General features: G+C 39.9%; 1 protein-coding gene and 1 non-coding gene across 2 annotated transcripts; one reads left to right on the top strand and one right to left on the bottom strand.

Annotated features, from left to right (window-relative positions):
- Positions 1-3477: 3477 nt before the first annotated feature.
- On the bottom strand, positions 3478-3549 carry TRNAD-GUC. The gene has a single exon. It is a non-coding gene; the product is annotated as a tRNA-Asp (tRNA).
- A 164-nt stretch (positions 3550-3713) lies between these two features.
- LTA4H (leukotriene A4 hydrolase) lies at positions 3714-18928 on the top strand. The gene is made up of 19 exons (XM_038155127.1): positions 3714-3961; positions 4904-5034; positions 7172-7292; positions 7759-7827; positions 8511-8615; positions 10927-10979; positions 11638-11710; positions 12029-12169; positions 12378-12401; positions 13273-13343; positions 13457-13568; positions 14394-14538; positions 14617-14720; positions 15073-15143; positions 15376-15430; positions 16255-16350; positions 16873-16955; positions 17673-17777; positions 18090-18928. Exons 1-19 carry the CDS (start codon positions 3815-3817, stop codon positions 18208-18210), a joined length of 1827 nt encoding a protein of 608 aa, XP_038011055.1. The 5' UTR covers positions 3714-3814; the 3' UTR covers positions 18211-18928.
- The last annotated feature ends 901 nt before the right edge of the window (positions 18929-19829 follow it).

Below are 19829 nucleotides of genomic sequence, written 5' to 3'. Positions count from 1 at the left end.
GATACTAATGATGACAAGCCAAAACTTCTCCAATGAAGATCAAATTCTTTTACATTGCTTATCTTATTTATATGACCCCCTGGTTCACCCTGTGCAGGGATCAGAAGCAAACAGCAGCTACTGTTGCAAAGTGTTTCAGCACCTTCTGATGGGCCAAGTCCCCTCTTCTCCTAGCAGCCAAAAGGTTTAGCACTGGGAGTCTCTGTAGAAGAACCAAGGCAGAGTAAAGGGCTTATATCCTCCTAAATGGCCAGTTCATCATGTTTGCATTGGATGTCCTGACCTGCAAGAAAGCTTCCAAACAATTTGTCATTGTCTGTTCCTGCTATTACCCCTTGATAAGCATTTATAGTGACATTTTCTAATCTGTTCTTCCTTATCTCCCTATTTACCAATTAGTTTACTTCCAAGTGATATGCAATTAACATAAGTTATTAAGTTAAAGGGTCCTGTCTTCTTTTCCTTGTCCTTGGAGTAATCACCAAATTAAAACTTCCAAGATACTCAGTTCTGCTAAGTTTTTGTTTCATCATTACTAATGACATAAAGTGGTCTTTTAACATTTGCAAGCAATATTTTGCTTTTCAAAAATCACCCTGAAAAAGGTTAATTATTTGGCAGAGTTAAGGGTACATAAAATGGACTTAGTTAAATCCACCTATGAATAAAACCCTCAGAGGACAAAATGCTAGAAATTACACAGTCCCCAGGCCTTGAACACACTTAAAACAGATGCTTTAGCAAGGTGCCATTAACATGCTTATGCTGACACTCCAGCCCACACCTCCCCACAGTGTTGCTTTGCTACCAGCCTATGAATTCAGCAAGACTGGAACTGGTAATTAGCTCTCCAACTTGCTGTTCTGCTGCTGATTTGGCCACTGACCAGCCATAATACTGGCTCTCCACGAGCTTTAGATAAATTGAGGGTTTAAATCACACACACATGATGGCAAGGTAAGTGTGAGGATTAGAAGCATCAAAAGAGATGAAGGTTAAAGCTGTGTGTGGATAATTAAAGAGGCATTGGGAAAAGAATTCTACTATCAATACTGAATTGTTTGCTCCTCCAGATTTCATTAGTGCTCATTCAAAGTGTGCTTCTGCAAACAACTGCAGCAGTCCTCCAGCCAAGCGATCCCTCACCTTGCGCCTCCTGTGGACATAGCCCCTGAGGAAGCCATCCTGAAGTGCACTAGCATTCTCAGGAAGGTCTGAAACCTGTGGGGAGCTGTGTCTGGGCTTGCTGGCATTTCAGCTGTCCTGGCTCCACACTGCCAGCTGGGGAACAACAGCACTGTGGGGTGCGTGGGATTTGGTAGTGCAGGAGAAGGGAAAGAGGCTGAGCTGACCTGGATGACTTAGGTGAGAACAAAGTACCCTGCAGGTGGAGATAGGCTGACCTTGTAAAACCCTCTTCTGTGCCCGAGCTCCTTGTTCCTTTTCCTTTCACCTTTGCCCATGCACCAATGAGAATGCCTTTCTGGGACTTTAGAAGCTGGGGGTTTACAGCAAAACTTTGCCTCTTGGGTAGTGGCTTGAGCACTGTGAAAGCTAAATCTGGAAACAAGAACCACGACTAAGCAGGTATGAAATTGCTTACAAGACTATTTTTTTTATGACTACTGTCATAAAACACTGTCAGCAGAGTTCTGCTTTGAATTAATTGCTTTTCTTATCCTTATTGTTTTATGACAGCTGAAATTGCCTGACTGGATGCCAACACACATGAACAACTAAATGGTTCTTGCATATTATTTTAGTTTATGGTCTGACCTCTGTTTTTTGCCTACTAAACAAATAAAGTTCCCTTGATTTTCTGATGACATATATTTGTGGATTTTGAGAACGAGAAGTGAGCGTGGCAGGAAGTTCAGAAATCACGAAAGGGAAAATGTTATGGTTATTTTTTCTCCCTTCTATAATACAGACCTACTGAAACTCCTTCCTAGTCCTGCCCTAGTTTGTCTGGGCATGTGGCTGTAGTCTAGGAGCTTATACAAAGCTCCGAGGTATCGCTGAGGATGGTGCTCACATTTCCTCTTCTTCCTGTACTTCTCACATTGCCATCTCAGATTCACATCCAGGTGGGACAGCTGGGCTGGTGGGATGCTCTTGAGGGGCCTATGGGCTTTGCCATCAGCTATGAGCACACAGAAACCATCTCTTGGTCTTGCACAGTACATCAAGCCTCACGTTCCTGCTGTGCCCTCAGCTCCCCGCAGCTCTTGGTGTGCTGCTCCCATGGCTGTGCACACTTGGGCTGAAGGCGTGGAAACCAATTTCTGAGGGTGACTGGGTTAGATTCTGCATCTGACATTACATGTCCATGGTTTGCAGCAATGCTGTGTTAAGAGTAATTGCCCTTTGTTGCCGAACTTTTCTGTCAAGTTGCCTCTTAGCTCTTATTACACAGAGAAAATTTCTCTTGTGTATATTCTCACTTCAGTGCTTGCTGCTGGTTGGGTGGCTGAGGCAAGGTTGCTTATGACACAGAACTATCTCCTTTCAGTGTGCAGTTCAGGGCATCAAATTCGTTTTACTGAAACTGTCCGAGTGCACAAAGCCTGGGCCAGAGCAGGGCTCACCAGCCTCCTCCTCTGAACACCAGACACATGCATCCTCACAGCTGGGTGTCTTGGCCTTTTGCCTTAGGTCCTAATTCCTTACTCTTTTTATGTGCAATTGGCCATGGAGCTATTTCCTGACTTGGAAAAAAAGAAATTTGGGCGATCATATTTACTGCTCAGCATCTGCTGACCTCCCACAGAAAGGAGGAGATCTCTCCTAGTACCTTTGTGCTGAACTGTGTAATAAATAGACAGATAAACAAATTTCTTGCAAACGGATTAAAAAAGAGGGAGTGCCTAACAAAGCATTTTCAGTGATACTAAGTAAAGGAAAAGAGTATGCTGGAGTCTCACAGCTGTTTTGCAAACTACTCTTAGCTGGTGCACATAGCTGAGTGTGCTCCAGGCAGGATCCAGCGAAGCCTCAGGGCTTTCAGATCGCTGAAGCTCTCACTTTGAGGACAAAAATGCCAGGCTGTGTTACTGCGAGCCAGGACATGGCCCCTGGCCTTCCACCTTCCCTCTTCTCCTGTGCCTCTTTGCCCTGTCCCCCTTCCCATAGTTTCTGACTCAGATGAGGAGGCTGAGTTAGGTTTTTTCCATCTCAGTTAAAGAAAAAGGATGAATGTTTTTGAAAGGTTTACCCCTTTTGTTCAGCTGTTTGAGCCATTAAAAGACGAAAATACTTTCCCTGTGCCTGCTCTCAGTTCTGCAGCTGATCTTGGGAGTCCCTACCACTACCTCAGCCCTGGAGCAGGTAGGCAGCCGGATAGGTTTTACTCTGTTCTCCCTGTTTCAGAGTCGGAACGCTGTTACTACGGCTGTCTGGGAACAGCTTTGATTTCCCAAAAAAAAAAAAAAAAAAAATTTACCTTTATAGCGGAGGGAACTAGAAAAAGTTGCGTACCTCCCCGTCGGGGAATCGAACCCCGGTCTCCCGCGTGACAGGCGGGGATACTTACCACTATACTAACGAGGAACTGTACATTCAGTACTTCTCCAGTAGGGCTCATATTATCTTTGGTCACTTGCACGTTGGTGAAGGCCAACCACGTTTCTCGGCTCACCCGCTTCTCTCCTCTCGCAATGCATCGCGGGTTTTGTAGTTCTCGTGCCGTTTCCCCGCCCTCTCCGCGCGGAGGGCGGCACTACACCTCCCAGGGGCCTCCCCTCCCTCTCCGCGGCGGGCTCTGTGCTGCACGGGGTGGCACGGTCCGGCAGGGCGGGCAGACGGCGCGCGAGCCATGGCGGACCCGAGCTCGTTCGCGTCTCCCGCGTGCTGCCTCACGCGGCACCTCCACCTGCGCTGCCGCGCGGACTTCGGCGCGCGGGTGCTGCGGGGCACGGCCGCCCTCACGGCGCGCGCGGAGCGCGAGGCGCTGCGCTGCCTGGTAACGGCGGGGGCGGGCGGGGGGGCGCGAGGGGATCCCGCGGAGCATGAGGGGCGAGCCCGGAGCCCGCGCCGCTGCCGCCTTCCCTCTCTCCCGTCCTTCCCTCGGCCGTCGTCCCGGTCCTTCCTTCCTTCCTTCCCTGCCGCCGCTTGGCCCTCCCCGGACCCGCCGCCCTGACTGCTGCTCGGCTGGAGCCTGACAGCGCCTCGCAGCCCCCGGTTCCCGCTTAGCCCCCCCAGAGCCGGCGCGGTGCTCAAAGGAAGGGCAAGGCTGTCTCTTCCCTTTAAAGCGGCGAAGAGCGTGCTGTCGAAAAGATGGGAATAAATCACTGGAAATCTGGATGTAGGGCTTTTTCGCCTGTGTGTTTCGTTATGCCAGCTGCTTTCTCTGTTATCTCTGCAAATAAGCATGTGAACCTCTTAAACTTCGCGTTAAATTCGAAGTTCGGGGGTTCTGGGCTTTTCTCATGCTGACTCCATAAAATTCTTTTGCGGTTGGCGCTTATTTTTTTAGGGAAAAAGCCCAGTTCTATTAGTAATAAAGAGTAACGCCTCGTTTGTGCTAAAAATGGGTGCTGCACTATTTAATTCATCTTCCATTGCATGAAGGTCTGGATTTGCAGTGGTGCGTTCCAGGACAGAAGCCTTAGGAGGGGCTTTTAAACCATAGCAGTACTGCTGAGTTGTTACCTTTGTAGTTTTTGTTAATATACTCACTTCTATGGTCAGAAGTTGGTTTTCTTCCTCTTTTCCCTCCAGCTTTCCCAGTTCAGTGCTGCTCTCTTAAAATGCTGGTTCTAGGTAGTCAACACAGTTAGTCAGCTTTTCTGGTTTTACTTAGAAAATACTTTTTCCTTCAGAGAGACTTGTGTTTAAGCTTTCACAGTGCTGCATTTATTATTTTACACTATTTAACTGGTATGCAATATGTTCTTTATCACAGGTCCTGGATACAAAAGACGTACAGGTATTCAAAGTGACTGTAAATGGACAGGAAGCACAATTTGCTTTTGGAGAAAAGCACAGTTTCAAGGGGACCCCTCTAGAAATCACATTTCCAAATGAACTAAGAAGGTACACACTTTTGCCTGCTCCTTTAGGTGGTTTTGAAAATACACTGTGTAAGCTGCTTGCCTGCCTGTAGGGTTGTTGAGTAAAGCTTGCAAAGGGACTTATAAATTAGAATCAGGGTATTGCATTCGTTTGGTATGATCTTGTAGATTAATGTCATACTTGGTTTTCATTAGTCAAAACTTTGGGAGTGTTTGTACCTGTCCCCAGACCTTGTGTCACGTACAAAATTACTTCCTATAGTGAGTAGCAAAATGATGTGAAATGTATCACAATTTTTCCAGTGCTTCTCATCAGTAATGTTGTTTCTGCTTTAACTACCTGGTTCAGAATTGTTACTCTGTGGAGTACATGGAGCAACAGCCCCTGTTGGATCTTCTTTTATACAAGGGCTGGTTCTGCATTTCTGTAGAACTTCAGGTTACCACTATGATTAGATAGGAGCATGTTTTCAAATAACCCAAGTTTTATTTTGTTGGCTATGCTAAGTCCAAGTCCCTAAAAGCTGGAACTTGAGTTTTGGCAGCATGATGGAGAGTGAACTAACCATGGTCTACCTCTTAAGGTGCATGAATTAAAAAGCTGTTGCCAAATTACAATATGTTTTTTGGCAGTTTGCTTTGTATGTTGTAACTCAGTGGTATCTCAGTCTCCATGGTGCCAAAGCTGAAAGCTGTGATTGTATAAGGAAGTTCCCTTGTTTGAATACACTTGAATATCAAGTTGCTTCTTACTTCTTATTGTTTGGTTTTTAGAACTCATTGCTACCTCTAAAAACTCTTTCAGTTTAGTCTGGTTTCCAAGCAAGTTTTTTTCTTTTTAATGTTGTACACTGAAGTAGTGCAGTTAAGAAACATAAATAATGAGGAAGAGAAAGGAATGTCATAAAATAGTTGTCCCTTCTGGAGAAACACTTCTGGTCTCTTATGAAATTGAACAAATTAAGTACTTGAGCAAACAGGCCACATCAGAAATATAGGTCTGTTTCTTTTATTTGACTTTCAGCTGCCTTTTTTTTTAAGTGCTAAATTTCCTGGTAAGAAAAAAAAGAGGGAGGTGTGAGTTGTGATCATAAGAATTCATCATCCACTGTGAGACATAGTCCCCCATGTAACTATCCATAAAACAGCAATAGGAAAGGGTGGGAGTTACAACTGGAAGTCTGATTGTTCAGAAAGCAATGTGCCTTATGGTAATACCAATTATTTTCTCTTTTCTTGTCTAATATGTACTTTGGAATACTGGTTATAAACCAGATATGTTCACCTGGTCAGCTTATCTAGTGTCCAACTCCTCTGATTAGCTGAAATTTGTTCTGATTTATGGCTGAATTGTTTATTCCAAGAGTTGCTTGTATAATATGGAACCTTCTGAGAACAGAAGCAAGTACTTCCATGTGCTTTGGGCGTCAGTGATGGTTAAGATGTGTTTTTAATAAATAAGGGTATGAATGTGTCAGGTTGGTGTGTGTTCTCTCATTAGCACACTGATACCTGTCTTACACAGAACTGTTAGTTTTTACTTGGCACCAGTTCTGAAACCCTGAATAAAATCTGAACATTATTTCTTTTTCTTGCTAACTGCTACTGTTACTAGGAATTAATTCTGTAATCACTGATAATTTTTAGGGTGTTTTTTTCTTCTTAAGGATAATATTTGCAGAACATTAATGTGAGACACAAAATCTAATTTTTTTTTTTACAGAATACTTATTCTATGTTATTCAGTCATGTATCTTCTTATGCAGGGTTTTGCACTTTTTTCTTTGTGTGTTGCAGAGGGTTTTTTTACACTTCCATGTACAAGGTTACTTAGTTGTGACACTAAGTAACTATACACATGTGGCTGGCCCAAATAGTTTAAAGAAAAGGCTAGTGCTCTCCTTGAAGAGAGAAGAGGAAAATTTTCTGGTTAGTAAAAACAGTAATAAAAGTGCCTTGAGATGCAAAAAATGAAACCTGCTAGCCATTTTTAATACCATAATTGAAAGGAAAGTATTGCTTTTAATATGATACTTGTTTTCATTTTTAATGCTTTTGGGACAGTGCTGCAGACCTGTTTTTCAGACATCTTTGCAGAGGAATTTCAGTGTGATCAGGATTTGTGTGAAAACAGTCTGACTGTGTTCTTTATTATACAGGGGACAAGAAGCAATTGTTGAAATCTCTTTTGAAAGCTCTCCACAGTCTTCAGCTCTCCAGTGGTTTACTCCAGAGCAAACTTCTGGAAAGAAACACCCATTTCTCTTCAGCCAGTGCCAGGTTGAATTAATTTTTTCCAAACTTCTTGACATACCACTGTAATTTCCCTTGGTTTCTAAAGAACTGGAGAGAAAGGCTAGAAAGGGGAGGAGCAGGAGCCTGTAACTTCTAGCTGTGTGTGTCAAAGGTCCCAAATGAAAACACTTAATGTCAGGATGTTGCGGAGGTTTTATTATATGTTTACAGTTTGGTAATTCTGGAACTGCTTTACCCACTCCAGTATCCTTGTTGAAGAACATATGGTCCTTTGCAACCAATACTTGTGTCTATTGATCTGCCTTACCTAGTATTATTCCTTTTACAAAGGCTGGCAAGCTCTAAGTGATAGAAGTACTGGATTATACATAATGAATTCTCTGGATGAGCTGTATAGTCTTGCACTATAGTGTATTAATTGATTTGTTTCTAGTCCTCTGCGTTAGAAAGACAGTTTTGTTTTACCTTCTTTTCCTTTCTCCCTCTCTAGGCTATCCACTGCAGAGCCATTTTTCCATGCCAAGACACACCTGCTGTGAAACTAACCTACTATGCAGAGGTAGATGAACCTAAGTCATGTGTCTTAACTGAAGACAACTGCTACAGTGGGTGAATTTACATTGGTCAGCATTTTTTGGTAGCTGCCAGCATGTGGCCTAATATAAAACCAGAATATTAACTTTCAGCTTAATGTGAGAGGAAAGAGCTGATCTACCCTGTGGCACTTCTCTAACTTTACCATTTCCTTTTTGTATATGTCAACTCTTTTTTTCATTGTTATGTATCTATTTGCAAAGGGAAGTAAAAATGCAGTAGTAAGAAAGAAAGATGCTCTAAAATCAGGAAAAGCTGACAGTAAGACAGCAAAGAGTGCTGCAAAAAACACTTGAAAAGGCTCTCATGTATGCCTTAAGTAATATATTCTGGTATACAGCTAGGGAATATTTGCAGTTCTGGTGTAAACAGTTTTAAGGAAGCAAAAAGCAAGATAGATGTTCACTGTGACATTACAATTCAATTGTCTGAAGAAAGTGAGCCTTTTAACTTCTGTTGGAGGTACTCCTCTGATTAATTCAATATTGCCTGTCTTCATGACAACATTTTCCATATGCCTGATGTTCTATTGACAGAGATGCCCTAACAACAGAACAAATCTGGGCTACTCTTTGTTATCAGCTGCTTGTAGCTTGGAGTGTAATGCTGAGTGCCAGCTGCGTTGCTTATGGCTGGGTGTCCTTTCAGATTTCCGTGCCGAAGGAGCTGGTGGCTCTGATGAGCGCTAATCGCGACGGAGAGGCGCCCGACCCAGAGGACAGCGCTCACAAGGTTTACCGCTTCAGCCAGAACGTAAGTGCTCCGGGCTGGGAAATGGCTGCACAAGGTCTTCTTCCTGACCTGTGCAGCTCACAAGTGCCTCAGGTATGGTTTTGATGTCCTGGATAAATCATGTGACTCACGTGGGTCTTTGCCGCTCCAGAAATGTGAGGCATTATGGAACTCCAGCTCTGAGAAGACAACCAGTAACTGCTGGTGCTGGCATCCTGGTGGTGTTTGCTGGTCTTTTTTGGCATTCCCAGAAAAGCCAAATTTGTGTTCTGAAAATGTTTCAATACTCAAAACTAGTCCTATCACAACCCTTTCAGTCTACACGGATTTTTAGAAAATAGTGCAGATGCAAATAGTATGGGAGGAAGTTTTGGAAAACAGACCCTGCAAATTTTAAGCTCACCAAGATCTAAGCAGTGAAACTCAGCGTCAGAACCAATTTTTAGCTTGAAGTTAGTCAAATTCTGACAATAAATTTTTAAAATTTTTTTTGGAATGTGAAAACTTTGGTTTCTATGGAAAGAAAGTATCTCCAGCCAATCAAAGATTACTGTTCTCTGGAAGTTTTAGTAAGTAGTGCAGCTAGTCTAACCATTCCACTGCTCTTAAAGCAACAGTCCTGATTTACTCTTCTGGCATTTTTTTGTTCTCACAGTTTTTTGGGTTACAGTTCTGGTGTTTATGAGCTCTTCTGGTGAGCCCAGTTCACTTTGCTGAACAAGCAGATAAAATTAACATAAGATCTGGGCTGTTGACACTGAATAACTGCAAGGAGGAATGGTATGATGTGACTGGGGGGGGTCAGAGGGCTCTGAACTGCAGCAGCTGTCGGGTTTGATTTGGCTGCTGCATGAAACCTGAGAGAGGGGAAAAAAAGAGTTCCCTTATCTGTGAGCTCCTCAGTAGCAGTGCTCTGCCCTCTGTGTGGAGCCAGAACATTCGCCACTCTTAATCTAGTACAGAAGACTTCTATGTTGTCTATGTAATCCAGAGATGAATGTTATCTAGGAATACACTGGTGATAAGCATGATGGACATATACAAGAAATAACATTTAGTGTAATTGAAATTATACTATGCTTTCTGATACAGAAAACCATGACTTTTTTTTTAAAAAAACATGCTTTTCTTAAAAAAAAACACATTAAGAACAAAATACATAAATAAAAAAGGACACACACATCACCTGATGCTGACACTAATTTGTTAGAAGAGGTGTCTGTTTCCTCAGATGAAAAAGGCAAATGCATCAAGCTCTTGCTGTGTGTGCTGAGGCTAAACTACTACTACTACTACTACTACCTAAAACTACTTTTTGTGCTCCTGCATAGCCAGGCTGGAAAGAAGGATAGTGGAGAGCAACCTCTGTTAAAACGAGTTTACGACCCAACATTAATTGACATTTGAATTTCAAAATGTCAAATTAGCAAATTAGACATCAAAATGTGGAGGTGTATTGATAGTTTTTTCTTAACTCATCTATGACATAAGTCAAGGGACTTTGTTCTTTTCAATAATATGTTCTCTGTGTTAATAGGTAAAATTAAAACACAGATGATGATATGGGTATTTTAATAAACAATATTTAAATGGTTTGTGGATAACAGTGGAATAAAATTTTCTGAAATTGTGTCTCCAAATAATTATGATTTAACGTCTTACTTATTTAACATTGTTTAAATTCAGATGAAGTGGAACTTTTACAGGGATGGCTGTATTATCCTCTTTTCTTTCCGGAGCACTTGGAGAAAGCAGTTCTCTATAAAAATACTTCAGTTAGGAGTTTTTTTCATTTAAATAAAAAATATAGAGAGTTTTTTTAATTCCAAATGGAAATCAAATACATACATTTTGATTTTTCATGAATCTTTTGTCTTTAATGTATTTATATCCATAAATATTCTTGTTTACTTCATTAAAGCTCTTCCTGCATCCTTCTGTGTGATAAAACTGCCCTTTGTCTGAGCAGTATCTCTTAACTTCTCCTTCCATAAAATTTAGTGGAACTGAAATGAATATGGAAAACTGACTTTCTTTTGAAGAGAAACCAAACCAGCAGGAATTTTGTATGCAGATTTTTTCAAACAGAGATGATACTTACAGTTTTGTGGGTTTTGCCTGAAATATCTGTGAAGCAAGTACATCCTGTAGATAAAGGATTATCATCTGGGGAGAAAGAACAATGTTTTTGTAAAAACAGTGCCTGCCTTTAAGGCAGGAAACTCTGGAGGATAACTTCTTTATTTATTTACTTTTGTTCTTCTCAGAGTCAGTAGTCTGATGACTGACATTACAAATAAGATTTCTTTATTTTTCTTATGTTCTCCACTAGGTTCCCATACCTTGCTACTTGTTTGCTTTAGTGGTTGGAGCTTTAGAAAGTAGGTGAGTGAATCTGTACGATGTATAAATAGTAATAACCACAATAAATCTTTTGAGCTTTTTTTAAAAAATGTTTCTTGGTCTTATGTCTAAATTTAAAGGGTCTTAGAAATTCAGTTAACCTGTTTATTTGTATCAAACTGCATGTATGTTGATTTGCTCTTGAATAATTTTTTTACTTGTGCTGTAAATTAGAGAAACAGCAAAAAGAGTTTAGACCTGAAAAAGCCCTTAGTGGTGAAAATTTAGCACAGGAAATAAATCTTCTGTCCTAGTTAAGAGATAAGTCTTGTCTGTTAACAGGTAAGCCTTTTCGGTCAAAGGCAGAAAAGTATTGCTTCAGCTTCGTTTCTCATTGGCACAAGGTTGTGTTAATCTAGGCCACAATAATGCTTTTATATTAGGCCTTGATAGTGTTAAAAATCTGTAAGTGGTTTTCCTGTTCCTTTGTGCTGAATAATGCATGCATGTTGTTTGTTTTGTTTTCTAAGGCTTTGCTTCAGCAATGGAGAGGAAAAGCAGACAGAGACTCTCTAATAAGTTTCCTCTGCAATGTGGGTTACTCAGGAGCACAGTTACACATAAGCTGTCTGTAATAGTTTCCCATAGAAGTACTTCTGGTTTGTACTGTCTTATAGGCATTTATTTTTACTTTCAACAGAAAGATTGGCCCAAGGACACTGGTGTGGGCTGAAAAGGAACTAGTGGATAAATCAGCCTATGAATTTTCTGAGGTGAGTAATTGACTACTACGAAAAACAGTGTTGTAAGATAACTATTTCACATAGAATTGGAAAAGAAACAGACTACAGTTCACTGTTTTGGTCGTCTTTAGTTCTCCTTTCTCTACCTCCCATCCCACAAAATGCTACTATTCTATTGCAGTACAAACTTAGTACTGAAAATACATATTGACACAGTCCCATACTTGTTTTACATGTGGGACTTGCCGAGGTGAAAGGGAATGAAAAATGGGATCAATAGCTTATTATTTGTTCAGTGTTTGTAGTCAGAAATCATCTTAGAAACCATTGTGAACTCTTTTTTTTCAGGCTGAAGCTATGCTGAAAACAGCAGAAGATTTGGCAGGACCTTATGTGTGGGGACAGTATGATTTGTTAGTCTTACCACCTTCTTTTCCTTATGGTGGTATGGAGAATCCTTGTCTTACTTTTGTAACTCCAACACTACTGGTAAGTACAGCAGTGATAAAAGTCAGCTTTTCCTTAGGGCTTGCATATCAATTAGGTGATGGATATTAATGCACAAATTGGATTAGTCTTCTTCCTAGAAGGACCTGTAAATGTTCCTGCCTCCTTTGGAGTTAGGGATCATACAAGTGATCTATTTTGAGGCCTACTTGAACCTAACAACTAACTTGTCTTTCTCTTTTCTTTTTAGGCAGGTGATCGATCTTTATCAAACGTAAGTCAAAAATAGGTTTATCTCTTTCAGTAGAACACAACTTGAAGATGTATCTGAATTCCTTTATAATAAATACCTGAAAACTTGGTCTTTTTTCGTTGGGGAAATTAAAAGTTACGGCAGTAAGTCAAGAACTCTTACAAAAGTGAGTTTTAATTTTAAGTAAACTCTGTAAAGTATCTATTTTGTATAACCAACAGATGGAAATAACATGGGTGCCTGTATACACAGGGGGCTGACTGAGGTTAGCTGCTCCATAACTCTTTTCCTGTCCTGTTAAACTACAATGTCTGTGTACAGATATGTTTAAAAATCTCAACTGAATTGGCCTCATCAAAATTGTTAGGAGATAACTTCTTCCTCTCTGTGTCTTTTTTTTTTGCAAAGTTGAATACTCTGAATGCAATTTGATTGCCTATGTCTTTTTACTAGACCGGTGTACTGTTAAACTTAAAAAAAAAAATTGTCTTAAACAAATACTGAAATATTTGACATGGATACTTTTTAATGTATCATGCATCATTAGCTTTCCCACTGCAGAAGTTGCTTAGGTGAGAAAGCAGTACTAGTCCATCCCTTGGTATTCTATATTCTGAAACGTGATTTCATAAACAAGTTACGATACCAAGCTGTTGATCAGTATGGCTCCATGGCTTGCAGGCTGGATGTTGAAAATTGTTTCTGTCAGCTAGGGTAGTGTTAGTCCTCTGCCTAAAATTTATATGGATAGATCTACAGAACTGTGAATGCTAACTGACTTTGTGAACATGACATATCAAATAAGATCCCATCAACCTTTTATTCTTTTTGATGGGATCTGATGCTTTTTTTCCAGAGGAGTCTAAATGGTGGATCTGTTTTTGTGTTTTAGGTTATTGCACATGAAATCTCTCATAGCTGGACAGGAAACTTGGTAACCAACAAAACATGGGAGCATTTTTGGTGGGTATGATGTTCAATGCAGCGCAAATCATATTTTAAATTTCATCTGTAAAGAGACTAGCTAAATTCATTTTACCATCCTACCAGTGCTGACTGCATCAATGTCTTTCCAGGCTGAACGAGGGTCATACTGTGTACCTGGAGCGCAGGATCGGCGGTCGGTTGTTTGGTGAGCAGTTCAGGCACTTTCAGGCCCTAGGAGGTTGGCGAGAACTGCAGAACACGGTAAATAGTTTTAAATTCATCATCCGTGTTTCCCACAAATAAAATTTGTCTTGTCAGCTTTCCTAATGCTTTCTTATTAGAGGATGAACAACTTTGATTCCAAGGTATTTGATTGCTACCCAAGGTAATAGCTTCATATACTCAGATTAGATAAAGCTTTTTGAATTGTTTTAAACTTTTCTGTAAGGATGAATGTCTCTACAGCCTCTTCTGGTTGTTCTGGGTATGACTAAATTGCAGTATTATCTGTTAGCATACTAATAAGCAGATGAAAGTTAATCAAGATTATCTGCAGCCATGACCATCAGAATTTCCAGTGCCTCATGCAAACAACTGATTTCTTACTATCTAAGAGGGCTGTTTAGTTTTGGTAGCATAATCAAACTTTTGGTTTCAGATTTCTAGTCTGTGATATCTTACTAGTTCCCTGAGCAGCTTGAAATCTGTTCTGCCCATATCCAGAGCTGAATTTTTGGTGGCACTTCTTCTGTCAACAGAGGTTTTAAATTCAAAGGCCTAATGATGTAGTTCAAATAGTTTGTTAATAAGGGGATAAATATAGCCAGACTAATAGGTGCTCATGGTTATGACAGACATGATAGTAATTAACTGCTTTGAGACAGCTGGAGCACAGGGTTGTTGATTCTAAATGTTAGTAATTTAAGGTGTGTGAAGATTCAGAACTTTGGGAAAAAGAAGAGGAATGCTTTGAAATGAAGCTGTCTCAGTTTTAGATGGTTTATACCTTTATAAATAGAATTAGTATAGATCTGCAGGAGTGCCAGCTTTCCTAGACTGATATGTGTTTTTGTGTCTTTGACACAGGTAAATACTCTTGGAAATAAAAATCCTGTGACTAATCTTGTCATTAATCTGGATGAAGTAGATCCTGACGTTGCCTATTCATCTGTGCCATATGAGAAAGGCTTTGCTTTGCTTTTTTACCTTGAACAGCTCCTTGGAGGACCAGGTAAGCATTAATCAGATTTTATATGTTTTTGTTTTCCATCTTAATTTCAAACACTAAAATGTTTTCTTTTTTTGTTAGATGTCTTCATTGGCTTCTTGAAGGCTTATGTTCAGAAGTTTGCTTATAAGAGCATCGTAACGGAGGACTGGAAGAAGTTCTTGTACTCCTACTTCAAGGATAAGGTTGGGTAATATTTAAAACTGATGGCTTGAAACCTTTTTATTATGTGAAATTCTGACTTAGGTCAGAACTTATTTAAAGACCAGTTCTTTACATTTCTTTTCTTTATTTCAAGAACTTAATATGATGTAATCTGGGTTCTTGTGAAGATGGGTTTGCATTAAGATGCATTTTATTTTTTTTTCTTTTTGTAGAGGGGAATGCTTTGTTTTGAAGTAATCTGTGTAGGATTCTTCAGGGTAATTGGAGGAGGGTTATCAAAACAAATAAAAAGATTGAAACTAGATTTCATTTTCTCAAAAAACATCCTAAAATCAGATTTAAAATCTAATAAGGTTTTGTGTTGCTTTGTAGGTAGATATTCTTGATAAAGTTGACTGGAACTCGTGGTTTCATGCTCCAGGAATGCCACCAGTGAAGCCTACGTAAGCTGCACTCTTCTGTAGTTCATCTTTTCCTTTTCCAGATTGCATGTGATTTTCCTAAAAGTCATGAAACCGTTTGTTAACAGGGTGAAAGTGTTATAAATGATTTATTGGAAAATGCCCTAGTGCTATGGAGGTGTATATAGCAGTAAGAATAGTCACTGTTAATGTTTTCAGTCTTTTATTCTGTGGTTATTTCATTATGTGAACCTTTGTTTATAATATTTGACAGGTATGATACGACACTATCAAATGCCTGCATTGCCTTGAGCCAAAGATGGATCCAAGTGAGTGGCTAAAGAATGCTGAAGTGTCTCTATTTTGAAAAGCTAATATTTTTTGTTATACAAAGTGAGCCATTCTCTTCTAAAATCTCTCATTTGTTGAGAGTTTGTGTATTTATAGTCACAGTATGGCTGCCAGGGATTTTGCATTTCCTAGACTAGACGTTCATTGTAAAGTCAGGGGATTAGCTGTGACTTCACTCTGTGAAGTGCAGTCCATATTTTAACAAGGCACAGAGCCAACTTCTTGTTATAACATATGTAATAACCAAACAGAAAATACTCTTTTTGAAACCCTGATATTATGGCTTGATTTAAAAACAAATGCCAGGGTCCTGTACATTACTGATTATATTGTATTAGCAGTAGTTCCTCTATGGTATATTTGAGTTAGTATGTATTTCCCATCAAAAACTGGTACATACAGTATATTAATTAATACCACACAATTTTCTCCTTGTTTGAAGCCTAAAAGTCATACAACTAATAGAGAATTCAGCATACCCTCCTTTTTATTACCTCTGTAGCTTTTCACTGTACTTGCATCCTATCTTTTAACTTTCTTTTTCTGAATGTTACTTTTTATAAAAAAGATTTTTCACTTAACTAACAGAAAGACAGTGAGGATAAAAAGATCAGTGGAGAGAAAATAAGTGCAGAATACAAACATCGGATAGCAGCTTAAGTCCCTCCCTTCCCCTCATTGCACAGATACAAATCAGTATCTTTAAGTGAAATGGGTCAACAGTGTGGATATCAAAACAGAAAATTACACCTGATTGTATTTTGAAATACCTATTAAAAATTAAGTAACTGCTCTCTTTTAGGCAAAAGAAAGTGATTTGGGCTCATTCAGCTCAGCAGACCTGAAGGAAATGTCATCTCATCAGTTAATTGAGTTCCTGGCACTTTTGCTTCTGGAGGTAAATGCACACCTGGGATGACTTGATTCTGGTATCACAAAATCAGACATAGAAACTCTAACATGCATTGAAATTAAGTTACTCTTTTTCTTTCAATTTTTGCTAAATTAATCTGTTCTCACCATGCATAGTTATTGAAAACTTCAGCCTTGCCTCCCTTATTATGTTTGGCTCTTCAGCTAATGAGCAACATAAAAGTGTTTTGAATTGAAAGCTGAAAACAAAACCATGAGGTGTTTGAATCAGTCTGTATCAGATGTTATAACAAATAAGCTACAAATAAAATTGAACAAAAATACTTTGTCTTGAATGTTTCAATAGTACAGAATGTGGGAATTAGGTAATATGTATTCCTTGCCCCTTTCCATACATTGAAAAGATAAAAGGAACAAATAAAATATTTGTCATGGTAGGACTTCAGTGTCTTTGTAGCACCAATCATCTTGAATTACTCTGTTTATTACTGAAATGTCTGGCTTGAAGTCTTCCTCTGGCTTATTAACTGTGCAATTTCTTTTTCAGGCACCTCTTCCATTGTCACATGTCCAACGCATGCAGGAAGTATATGACTTCAATGCTATAAACAACTCTGAAATAAGATTCAGGTTTGTTCTAGTATGAGCACTTTTAAAATATTAAATGTTTTCATAAAACAAGTTGTCCTGCTTCACCTGAGACATCCTGTTTTACAGAACTGGGGCAGGGTTTGGGTTTGGGGTTTTTGTTGTTGTGGTTTTGTAAAGGCATGTGCTGTCATCTTGCTTGCTAGAATGATATCCTGTTATTCATGAGTTGGGCAAATACAGTCTAGTAGAACTCAGTGGACAGCAGATAAGCTGTTTTTTATTTTAATCTGGCATGCTAGCAAAGGAACCTGATGACCTGGTAACAAAGTATTTTAAACATATTGTGTGGTTTCTACTTCTTGTAACAAGATCCATTTCTTTTTAAAACAAAATAATAGCTGGTGACATTTCATTTGGTTGGTTGGTTGTTTTATCCATTGGTCAAATGGGACAAGTGCTGTATAATTCAGTTCTGAGTGATGCAACTGGACACTATTGTAATATAAAAAATACATAGCTGCAGAAAATAATCCTCCATTTTGGAGGAACTTGGCTGCAATCTTTTCCCGTTGTACAAAAAAGCTGACGTATGTAATGTGCTAGTCAAACACTAAATATTTGATGTTGAGCTAGAATCTCATTCCCATGATGGCACAGCAGTGCTCAAAGCATTTATGGGAACAGAATTGTTAGATAACCAACCACCACGCTACCACAAATGAAATTATAAGTGCAACCTTTTTCTTTCACCTCCAGATGGCTGCGCCTCTGTATCAGGTCCAAGTGGGAAGAAGCTATTCCTCTGGCTTTAAAAATGGCTACAGATCAGGGCAGGATGAAGTTTACTCGACCATTGTTCAGGTAAAAGCAATCTCCAAATCGCAGGAGCTCATGCTGTTGACATTTCTAGTGTAATGGAATGAATAATGCTTGAAATGCATTTATTGCACATGTTGAAGTGGCATAATACAGAATTCTCTGTATGCTGTGAACAAGCTTATCTTCAGAGGCGCTTTCCACTTGCTGACATTTTTTTGCATAGAAAAAAGCTTAGTCCCAGGATGCACATTAAGGCAAGGCTTTTGAGGAAAAAGTAAAACCTTAGGAAAATCCCTGTTGTATTATTTTCCTGGATTTTTGTAATGGTGCCTCCCCCCACTCCTTCTTTTACAGGGACCTTTACAGCTTTGACAAGAGTCGCGATCTGGCTGTCAAGACGTTTCTGGAGCACAGGGCCTCTATGCACCCCGTCACTTCAATGCTTGTGGGCAAAGACTTGAAGCAGGACCAGTGACAAATGTACTTATTTCTTTGAGATTTTTGTGTTGCTGAAAGAAGTGACTGATTGCCCAAACCATTGATATGCGTGCTTGATTATACTGTAAAATGCTCTGCTGCTTTGGTACTTACATAACTCAAAATTAATTTTCCAAATCAAGTTCAGTACTGTTGCAGTAGATAGCACTGCCAGCAGACTCCAGCTACTCCCAGACTCTGACTGCAGGCTTCCCTTGCAGACTCTGACTCCAGCAAGCTCCATCAGCAGCCCCTCACAGCAGGACCAGCAAAAAAAAAAAACCAAAAAACACTCTTCCTTTTCTGTCTCTCCCCCTTGACCAGCTAACCTGCTCTTTTACAACACCGTCCTCGTTGGACACGGCCATGTCCCATTAAGGGCGAGGCAGTTCCTCCTCTGTAATAATTAGCACAGCTGTAATTCATCAGGGGCAAGGTTGCTTGCAGTCCATTCTCCCATACTTTCTATTCTGCATTTCTGACTAAAGCAACAAAATTGCTACATCTCTGGAATTGAGAGAATGTTTTGATTACAAGCAATTTTTAGAACACAAAAACTCCTCTGAGATGTGGTCATTTGTCAGTGATAGAATTGAAGAACTTGGAAAATTAATTGGTGGATGGTATGGCTCTTTGTGCACAGCATTCTTTTCCATAGCACAGTGGTTGAAACTTCAAGTACCTAAAGAATAAAAAATAAATCTTTTCATTCCCTACTTGTCTGTCTTGTCTGTGTACTGATCTGTACAAAAAGTTTTGATTTCATAGTTTTGTTTTATTTATTCTTCTTTGGTGTGGGAGAAATTTTTATTATGAGTCCCAGAGGACAATGAAGACTAAAATGGTTTTTCAACCCACTATTTATTTTCAAAACTTATTATTGTAGAGGGGGCTAAAGCCCAAGTCTTTCTTTACCCAGTTTGAGTCTTAATATTTGTATTTTTTAACTGGTTCTGGGCACTACCCCTCGTGCTCATATACTATCTGGAGATAAGTTCAAAAACAATGTGAGAGCTGTTTTTCCTGTATTTGTTACAGCAGTTCCAGCCAATGGTTTAGATGATGCTGTGGCAAATGCTGCCATCTCTAGGCTGAGTCTTGCAGCAAGTTTGATAAGAACAGTTTGCATAAATTAAATCTGTTGGCACAGGGATAATCCATACCAAGGAGTGAGAAACAAAACCAAAAAGTGCTGGTTTAGGGGAGGAGAGTGGCAGTATAATCATGGCAAAAGGCTTGGTTTAAGTCTAGCACTTAAAATGAGAGGGGAGCCTGTCAGCTGATTTACTTCTGAGTTTTGATCCGTATAAGCTTTCAGCTGATGGTTTAAACCCAGGCAGTGACTAATCCCCACGCAGCTGCTCGCTCTCTCCCCCATGGGATGGGATGGGGGAGCGAATTGGAAGAGTAAAAGTGAGGAAACTCATGGGCTGAGATAAAGAAAGACAGTTTAACAGATAAAGCAAAAGCTGCACACACAAGCAAAGCCAAACAAGGAATTAATGCAGTGCTTCCCATGGGCAGGCAGGTGTTCAGCTATCTCCAGGAGAGCAGGGTTACTCGGCGAGACAAATGCCATCACCCCAAACATCCCGCTGCCTCCTCCTTCTTCCCCAA

Source organism: Motacilla alba, chromosome 1A, assembly GCF_015832195.1.
Source record: "Motacilla alba alba isolate MOTALB_02 chromosome 1A, Motacilla_alba_V1.0_pri, whole genome shotgun sequence".
NCBI lineage: Eukaryota > Metazoa > Chordata > Aves > Passeriformes > Motacillidae > Motacilla > Motacilla alba.
The sequence above is the reverse complement of the archived record's forward strand: the minus strand, read 5'-3'. Positions and strand labels throughout refer to the sequence as shown.